The sequence below is a fragment of the Teleopsis dalmanni genome, chromosome 1 (assembly GCF_002237135.1).
Source record: "Teleopsis dalmanni isolate 2A chromosome 1, ASM223713v2, whole genome shotgun sequence".
NCBI lineage: Eukaryota > Metazoa > Arthropoda > Insecta > Diptera > Diopsidae > Teleopsis > Teleopsis dalmanni.
The window spans coordinates 226,462,327-226,472,872 of NC_051846.1; the positions used below are offsets into that span (position 1 = coordinate 226,462,327).

Below are 10,546 nucleotides of genomic sequence, written 5' to 3' on the forward strand. Positions count from 1 at the left end.
TTACCCCGCACCTTTAATGCCTAGAAAGTGTGATTTTTTTTCATTAGAAAATATTTCTATTGTGAGAAAATACTTCTATTGTGAGAAAATAGAAAAAAATATTACAGCATCTTTTATTTTTGCTTCAAGTTAAATAATATTATTGTTATTTAAATATTTAATTGTGTTAAATTAAATATACGAATGAGAGATGAGTTGTGTTTTAAAAGTGAACTAAAAACAAAATAATTTTGAAAAATAATTATAAGTTCCAAATCTGCAAATTTAAAGACTAAATTATAATGGACTAAGAGGGCACTATTAATGACCTCTGACTATTGAAACTCATAAGTAAATAGAACGCATCACTACAAATTAATAAATAATGTTTTACATAAGTAAGAAATGATTTGAGCCGTTTTTCTACTATAACTCAACTAGATAACGAAAAATCAGTCGAAATTTTATACGGAAGTCTTCTTATACGACTTCTTACGTAGGGAGTTAGGTTGAAGTGGTGGCCTTGTATCCAAAAGCCCACTTGAGCTCAAATAATGATCCATTGTGATACCACAAGATTAGCGTTGGTACGTACATAGAATGAAAGGGCAGTATACGATCAACGCCGAAAAAGATACGACTTTTTAATGTCATAAAGTTTAAAAATCAGAAATTCTGTTTCAGTTTAAAACCTGAAAACCTTTTCAGACACCGGTGTATCTGTTATGACATTGTACAGCCATTAAACACCATTATAAGTGTAAATATTTCATATATATTTCCGTTTTTAACGGATTAATGTCATTTAAAAATTCTCGCTAAATACTGTTCTGCAATAGATGTAAATCAGAAAAAATTTTCAAAAAACCTGGCTATGTGGGTGCTCAATTCTTCAATTCATTCTTACAAATTCTACAGTATAGAAATTATCGATATTCTCGCATTCATCAACGAATGCAACTGATAACAGAACACACAATCTTTCTACTAATTACTTACTTAGTATTTAGCTTCCAACAGGGCTTTTACCTATCTCCTTTTGGAAGGTAAAACTCCTTCCATGACACCTACCTAAACTTATATTTAATTTTATTTAATTATTATATTGACGCTAGTTGAGTCAGTGCACTTGAGCACTTTTACTCTCTATTAACTGCAAGGTTTCTTCACATCCACACTCTACGCCTTGACTGAATTATTGTTTATCAATTCATAAGACTAAGCAATAATTGACCTCAGATCTGCATACCTCCCCGAGGTGCATATAACCATTCTGAGATTCGATAACGCGGTGTTGGTAAGACTGGCAGTTCTCATAAATAATTTCAGGGCTCTATCCTTTATGTCTTTCGTCCTAATATACAATGGTACCTTGAAAAGTCTTCTCGAATAGTAGTGTTTGAGGCTTTCCCGAACGTTACACATCCATATAGAAGTGACGGTCGAATTATTTGGTCATATAATAGCTTCCTGTTCTTAGCATTGAGATTTTCATTTTTGAATAGCGGTTGGAGGTGATAAAGAATTTTGGCACAGCTAAATTTTAAGCCATCTCATATGCTTATTAGTATGGAATTCACCATTTCACAAATTCAAGTTTAATTCAGAGAAAAAGTGTTAAAAATTCACTTCTTCTCTAAATATTTGACAAATTCAACTCGTTGACAATCATATCGCACACACCCCGTAATGCTTCATTTTGCGTTCGCAATCATCAATCATCCGCAAGTAGTGCATCATTCATCATTCGTCATTCCCAGCTAAGCCAAGCTTAAGCCAACTCTTGCAAAAAAGAGTTAAATTTGCAACAAACAGAAACAGAAATAAACGAAAAAAAATAAATAAATCTGCGTGCAAATTAGTGTCTTGCAACTCCGCATTTTAATCTTCCCCTGTGCACAGGTTTTATGCAAGACAAGTGACCAATCATTAAGGCAACGTGTACAACAATTTACAAAAGCGACAACAACAACAATAGCAACAACAACAGTATTTATGAATTCAAGTAAATTTATAAAAGAATGCAATGAAGAGTGAAAGCAAATTTTTAAGCGACCGCAAAAACCACTGCCCAAGCATTTTGTTTTATAGTTTTATTATTAGGCGACATTTGCCTGTGTGTGTGTGTGTGTGTGTGTGTATTATGCGTGTATGGCATTTGGTTGTGTGGGTAGGCTCAGCACAGATATCAGCGTTCATTGACATATTTACATTTCCCCATATGCATAAATTGTGATGTGCGGCGCGGCAGTTCGGTGTGGCACCTTTTAGTACAACGCATACGCAGTCGGGTTTTTTCTGTTTTGATTTTACTTTCATGCGTGAATACACAAATGAGCGAAAACAAGTTAAGCTGGGTTGAGTTCTTTGCTAAACGAAATGCGGTCGTGCTTATTTTGGGTGTTAAGTCTTTCAAAATTATGGGCTGCGCTAGTCAATTAGTAGGCTTAACTTATTGCTTACATATTTAAATGCTGATGTTTTTTATTAACAAAAACAAGAAACATAAATAAATTCTTAGCATTCCTAATTTAGCGCGAAGATACCTAATTAAGTAATGTTTTTTAAACGTTGATATTTATTATTGCAGATATTAGCAAATATAAACCGAAGAGGTAATTAAACTCTTTAAAGAAGGTTCAATACTACTTTTTATTGACACAACAGGGCTTAGAGACCTACAATAGACAGCGCAGTGCTAAATTCCCTAACAATAATAATAATAACAAATATAAACGGTTTGTATGACAAATTCAAAAAGTCTTTTTTGTTAAGCTAACATAATAGGTATATTAACTTATAGAACACAAACGCGAACCATCTAGAAGTTCACATCTTAAACGGCATCTTACCTGAAAACTCCATATATTTACGAAATAAAAGCAACTTGATCTGATGCGCTCCATGTACTTGGCTTCTTTGACAAAATACAAAGCTATCACTGAACACTAAAGTACTTCTATATAAAATTATAAAGCTATAAAACCACTATGGACTTACGGTATCCCGATCTTATTATAGAGATTTGAATCAAAAATACTTTGTTTATGTGCCGCTGCTCCATGGTATATCCCAAATAGTACTTTACAGCGCGATCTTCACATATCGCGCGATCTACATAAATGTTAAATATATCTGAAAAATAAATTTGTTATTTTTAATATAATTGTAATAACTTTATAACCTTTACTCTCTTTATTTAAAACTCTTCTACAAGTTAGAATTTGACCTGAAGCATTTAATTTTAGAGATCAAGCTGTCATATCCAACATTTTAATTTCGTCAACGAATCATTATACTACCCACAAATTAAAGAGTTTTATGGAAGATCTAGTACTTCTTTTTCTTCCCTCCTCGCTATCAAAACTTTTTCCTTTACTTTTATATATATACATATGTATATATCATAGCTGCTTTTGGGGTTGTTCTTCTTTTTGTTTTTGTAACATATGAGTGCGAGACACGCAAGTATAAATGTAAGTAAATATAAACTTTGCTGATATTAATTATTTTTAATTTAATTTTATATAGTATAAAATCAGAAGAAATAAATAGCAACCACGAAATATGTAAGCACACTTTCTTGTGCCTATTATTATTAAAATCATGCACTGTGACTTAAAAGATCTAATCCCTTAGTCGGATTAGAATGTTTCTCCAAGTCCGATTTCTTTAATAAAAAACAGTATAGACTCTATCTTTCCTAGTCTTGAATCCTTATGATCCATGAAATATCCTCATAGGTATTTCTTCCTCTTGCGCATGAGTGCCGGGCACTCCCCAAGTACATGGTATGCAGTTTCTCTCTCTTCTCTACAGTATCTGCAGTCTGACTTGGATTGAGTTCCTATCTTTGATAGGTAATTATTCAATCTATAGTGACAGGTCAATAATCCAATAATAATTTTTAGGTTATTTTTTGATTGTCCTATGCAATTTTTGAAGAGTTTTAGATTGTAAGTCACTAAAAGCATTTTAAATTGTGAAAGTCTTGATAGCCTTTTATGACTTTTATGCAAAATTCTATTTAGTATTGCTTTTCTATCTCAAAATAATGTTACTTACTTACTTTCCTCGCTTGCCAGCCTTCTTATTTCTACTAATCTCATTAGATACATAATCTGCACTTCACATATACAAATAATCAAACAAACTACTTTCAAGCAACGTTTTTCTTACTTATTTTTTTAAGTAAAGTGATTTTTGTTTCCCAATTAAACGAAGGTTTACCTTAAAGGAAACTTTTTAAATTGCAATCACAAATCAATCAAAGTATCTGCTTTGCATACGCAATGGTGAGTTGGCTCACAGCGTTTTTATGGAGCCAACACCTTTTAGAATTTGAACGTTTAAACGAATTTGGATCGAGGTTAATGCAAGACTAAAAAAAAGTACAATTCACTTAACGAAAAACAGAAAAGTGAAACCGACACAATATAATTAGCAAAAATTGAAAATAAAAAAAAACCACAGAATTCGCATACTTAAATGCATTTTAATTTTTTTTTTTCTTTTACTAAAATCGAACTGTGTACATCCCACAATATGGCCGGTTACTGCCGGTTTCCTATCGATCTGTACTGCATAAAAAGTTAATTAATGCACGATCATTACGAATTTGTATCTTGAATTGCTCAAAAATACGTTGAAGGGTCATTGTGCGATGCGAAGTGTTTACACAGAGAAAAATTTTTGGATTGGTGGTCCGGCGGTCTGAGCTCACCGCTCGCACACACTTTCACTTTGGCCTTCGTTTATTAGCGCTTTTAGCATTGGCATGTGCTGCTGGCTGCTGCTCTGTTGACACATTAAACAAAAATTATAAAAAATAAATTTTTATTAAAACTAAAATTGAACGTCACTTTAATTATGGCAAATTTTAAAAAACGTTTAAACACGTAATAATTAATTTTGTTGTCGTAATAATTATTTAATCGCATTCTTGCCAAAAAAAAAAATATTTCAAATATAATTGTTGCAATTAACTGCAGACATAATAATTGTTAAATAACTTTTATTTAACAAATAGTTGGAGCTGTGGCCAAATGAACGCCAAATAAGTAATTATTACATTGTCTTTCGTGATAACACATATCCATGTCCATATAAGATTCTGTGCTGTCTAACTGTTAGATTTAATTGTTATTACATATTTTTATTATTACAAAAATATTTGTATTTTTTGAAATGGCATATATAAATTGTATTTCAAATATTGTATCTTGTTAAATGAAATAGGAAATTTACACATTAAAGATCTGTAATTTATTACGTGCTGTAATCGTTTTACATTGTTTAATATAGTCCCCACCGTTAATCACCATTATAAGTGTAATAATTTCATATATATTACTATATTTAACCAATTAATATCATTTAAAAACTCGCGCTATGTACTGTTCTGCAATAGACGAAAATCAGTCAACTTTTTCAAACAAGTTGGCAACGTGGGAGTAAGATGAATAGTGAGCTATCAAAGAAGTTTATGATTTGATTAGAGAATTAATAGTTAGTTTATATTTTCTTAATAGAAAAGGTTTGGTGATCCGATAACTTATTTTTAGTATGTATTAAAGTATTACTCGTATAAGATAAAAAATTCAGACGCTAATTTAATAAAGAATAAGAATAAAAAGATAAATAATACAAAATAAAACAATAATAAAAAACTGCTCAATTTAATATGTTAATAAATAAAGGTATTACAAAAGTTAAAATATTTTATAAATAATTATGTGTATATTATATACAAATAACATATAACAAAAAATTTTTACATTTATAAAAAAACTTTAAGTCATATTTAAATTGTATTTTTTAAATTGTATTGTATAATATATATTTGAATTTATTATATTTTATTATATATTTATTATATTATATTTATTATATAATTTATTATATTATATTTATTATATAATTTATTATATAAATTTATTTAAATATTTTAAAGATTTGTGCTTTTAAAAATACAATCAAAAAGAACAAATAAACAAAAAACATTGTGAACGTTGCCACAAAGCTTTTCAAACTGTAAGATATTTTCAAACTGTTATCTGTTATTAAACATCTTGGAATAATTTGAAAATGAAACATTGAAATCATACAAAAGTTCAGTTAATTGAGATTTTTTGAATTTTGAATTTTGACTTATTGTCTTTTTTATTAAAAAAAACAATAATAATAATTTTAAATATTTTTACCATGTAAGTTTTTTACAATTTAAGATTGAAAAATACACTCCAATTAGCTTATACCTAATAAAAAATTAAAAAGTATAATTCATTTTAGTGTACTAACAAACCTAGAATAGCGCTAATATAGAGATATGTATGTATCAAAAGAAAGTTATTCTCTTTGAAAATTAAAATTTCAAAAAATTTTACTATGTAAGTTTTTTACACTTTGAGGAATTTAAAAATTTTTAAAAAAATATAAACTCGGTTAAGTAAAGTACTATCATATAACCAATGTACCTTCTTCATTCAGTTATTCATTAGCCTAAAACCTAGCATTTTAAGCACTACATACTTATATTAACATATATATTATATTGCGACTCTAATTGGCATTATTAAAGCCGCCTGAGGATTAAAACCTGACTGAGGAATTATCTACCTGGACTACCTCCACTTTTATAACATAATATGTTAGGTACTGCCTATACTGCTCGCTAGTGTATGCCAGTTCCCAGGGTTATGTAGCTCCAGATTAAAGCATATGTGTGAGCAATTCTTTCACTCACTTCATAACAGAGTATATTTAGTTTAATAGGGCTTCCTATTCATTTCTTTCTTCCCTCTAGGCGGCTCTGGTTAATAACGGTTATTCTTTAACAAGAATGATATATACTGGAAACACATATTCTGGAGGATTTTCGTGGAGATCGAATGTAATATCTATCCTTAAAGAGCATATTGAGCGGTATTTGACATCCAAGATGGTTTTAACTTTTGTACGATGCACCTATACGGTAAATTGGATCCTTTGCAATTGGAGTCATAATCTAACCTAAAGTAATATATACTTTAATTTTTTTCCAGTCGTTGTTTTTTAGTCCTTTTAGGTAGTTTTTTTAATAGAAGAGAATTAAAAAAAAATAAAAAATTTACCTAATAGTAATTTAAACTTCCACATTAAAGTGTGAGTTGTAAAATAAAAATGTATAATAACGAAGTCTTTACTTAATTAAAAAAATCAGCAAGTTTTCAAAGAAAAATAAATTTTATTCTATGAATAGAGAAACTCTTTGATATTTCATATTTTGTGTCATCTTAAAGACAATTTATCTATTTATTTACTGCCCAATACGGCCATATCGTCAACTACTTTAGTAGCTATAAATCTGGAATTTGGTCGCGATGATGGTGATGTGCTAGCACTACTCGTACCGCTACTGGACGAATGTGGAAGTGGAACTGCAGAACGTGCCGGCACCAGAAGAAATTCATTAAATAAAAAATCTGCATCCATCGATTGTGTTTTTTCATGAAAACCACGCGCTATGCGCTTTGGAGGTTCTATAAATTTTTCCTTAACAACAATCGCACCTGGATGTGAGTGTTCGGATGCTGCATCTGTAGTCACTATGCAACAGGATTGAGCTACTGTTTTATATTTGCTTTTATGTTGCGGCGAACCTGACACAGACGAAGACGGTGAGGCACCCAAAGAACTCTTTAAATTTATGCACGATTGTGTATGTGTAACATCGACAAAGTCGGCAGCATTATGAGTGACTCTCTTTAAGGTGTTACTCTCAAAAGGAAAATTGGAATTTGAAGTGGATTGCGTTAGATTCTCAAATTTACGCAAACGTTCATCTTGTTTGAGTTGTTGTGTTGAAGCTGGTATATTTATAGAAGCATGTAATGTGGAGATTTCTTTCTGACGCTCAAAGTCACCGCTCTCAAAGAGACTTATTTGCTTTTGTATTCTCGGTGAAACGGGATCACTTGCTTTGCGTATGGAAATTTTATGTGCATTATGACTTAGACTGTTTTCAGTGTCATCATGCAAAGTCAGTGTCGGTGGTGGATCATATTTATCTGGGGAGGAACTAATGATTTTTGTTTCTGGAATTTTTAATGGTTCTGGTAATTTAAATATATCATTATCAAATTCACAATCTGGGGGCTGTCCTTGCTCAGCATGTGTGGGACAGCAGTAACAAGTTTCCAATTTAATGTCATCCGTGGGTAATGAAGGCGTAGTGGCAGCTGATAATGTGGTCTCATCTTCATCGTCGAAACCCTGTTTGTAATAAAGACGGAAATTGTATAAATTATTTTTATATCAAATCAAATTGTACCTACATCAACTGACAGTGTCATGGAACCTTTGTTTGCTATCATACTGATATCCATGCCGAAGCTAACTGGCGTAAGGCAAGCACTTTTATCACCTCTGCCGCTGCTACTTGATAGGAACACTGAATCAGCATCAACATCCAATGTATCTGCATTCATAGGTGTATAGACGGTAACCGAATTTAAGTCGTCGTCTAACTGTGGAAAGAATTTCGCCAACTCTTCAGCCGCGGGTAATATATTAAAGCTACAAAAACAGCAGGTGTTGAAAAGAGATAAAAAGTGTTAATTGACATAAAAAATGGGCTACTCACCCTTCGGTGCTAGTCAAACTGATAGACATTTCTCCGCTTGGGGTTCCATGCGAGTAACTATCGGATACTGCCGGTGAAGATGGTTCAGTGCTACTTGCTAAGCTTGACTGTTTGCTCCAAACTTTAATATTATTCGAATTTGATGTTTACAATTAAACATTTTAATTAATTTTCGTTTTTTATAAAAACAATAAAAATTGTTTGGTTTCAAAAATTATTTTTGGTTTTTATGTGCATTCGGTTTATGATCTTAGCAAAATTAAATTGGCGTTGCATTCAATATTTTTACTTTTATTTTATTAAATTGCATTTTTTGCAGTTTAAAACAGTAGAATTTATATATTATAGAATATTTCAAAATATTTTTATAATAACAGTGAACAGTGATGTGCAAAAAAAAGAGCAAAAGATTAAAGAAGTGAATTAAAGATAAAGTAAAATTAAAATATTTAAGAATAAGAAATAAGTTTCATTTTTTAGATTAATAAATAAATATAAACATGCATTCAACATACAATTGATTACTGAATTGCAATTGGAGATATCTATTTAAAGACTCCAACTACATCGTAAAACACATTCTTAAGAAATCTTAAGTGACGTTCCCACAAAGATCGACAATATGATTTTAAATAAAAATATTAAAACAGAAGATAGGTTAGATAGGTTATACCAGCAGGTTCCTAGTGGATCCACGTAGGCCTATAGGCCCATTGTGTTACCGTATATGTAGGAAAACTCAAGGGTTTTAAACCAACTATAACCTCTTGCGGAGCATGAAATGCTATTGAGTGTTAGGTCTTGTAATTGTACAAAATACTCAAGGAAGGGGTCTGCTAAAGTGTTGAGTCACCGCCGTGCGAGTATATTATTAGAGATTATATGAAGAAATCATTTCAACAACTATACAAACTCGCAAGAATCAAGAGTGACCTGTCAGCAAACCCACTATAGGCTAATACTTTCCTAACGCATCTTAATAACAATGCTACAGTTTTTGTTATATTTTAGAAAGGATAATCTGTGTACAAATATCTGCATATCGTTGAAGCTTCCAATTTTATATTAAATTGCTTAATACAATAAGATTTCAATAACTGTTTGCATAATGCTTGAGATATGCCCAAGAATTTTAGATGCTCTAAATAAGTACCTAAAACACACTATACGACTAACTCATCTGAACTGTAACTATGCAGTTTATTAAATTATTAAATCGTTTAAAAGATGTCGAAATCATCCTAGATATTTTTTAAAAGAATTAAACAGTTTGGTTAACAATACCTAAGTACAGATAAATTGGTACTCCTGTGACCAGACACAACTAAAGAATAGATATATTAAACTGAGTCGTTTAAGTATGTCATAAGCTATCATACATGTTAGTTGTACTAAACACAAACACTTTAAAGCACCTTAATTCTCAATAGGCATATATATATTCCTCCTCATATTCCTATTGTCCACTTCAGGAAAAAGTTTAAATTATTTAGTGGCCATAACTTTTGTTTGAAATACACTTCAGTAATCACTAAACCTTCAATAAATCTAATTATACATTTTCAGTTAGAACCGTTGCTTTATATTATATATAGTTAAGCCTTCTTTTCCTCTTCTAATGAGTGATCTCACTAAAGCCAGGCGTCTCTAAATGGAAAATCGACAGTGAATTATATATATTTAATCCTTTAACTCCTAGGAGGAGTATAGGGCCGCAGTGAATTATATGCCGAAGTCAAAACTCTACATATTGAAACTAAAGAAAATATACATATATTAACTATGTTTTTCAAAGGAATACATAAAATATACATATATAGAAAATATGTGTACAAAGAAAATAATATATAAATACACAACTACATAGACAATAAATCAGGCACATGAAAGATAAATTTGATGAAAAAATATCAAAGTTCTAAAAATTAATAACAATTAAATTTT

The 10,546-nt window shown here is 30.7% G+C and overlaps 1 protein-coding gene across 1 annotated transcript; it reads right to left on the reverse strand.

The window, feature by feature from the left end:
• Window positions 1–7,230: 7,230 nt before the first annotated feature.
• On the reverse strand, window positions 7,231–8,801 carry LOC119667887 (inositol hexakisphosphate and diphosphoinositol-pentakisphosphate kinase-like). Its single transcript, XM_038077225.1, has 3 exons — window positions 8,603–8,801; window positions 8,295–8,535; window positions 7,231–8,232 (listed from the first exon to the last, which is right to left on the reverse strand). The coding sequence occupies exons 1-3, from the start codon at window positions 8,629–8,631 to the stop codon at window positions 7,273–7,275; spliced, it is 1,230 nt and encodes a 409-aa protein (XP_037933153.1). The 5' UTR covers window positions 8,632–8,801; the 3' UTR covers window positions 7,231–7,272.
• Between the last annotated feature and the right edge of the window lie 1,745 nt (window positions 8,802–10,546).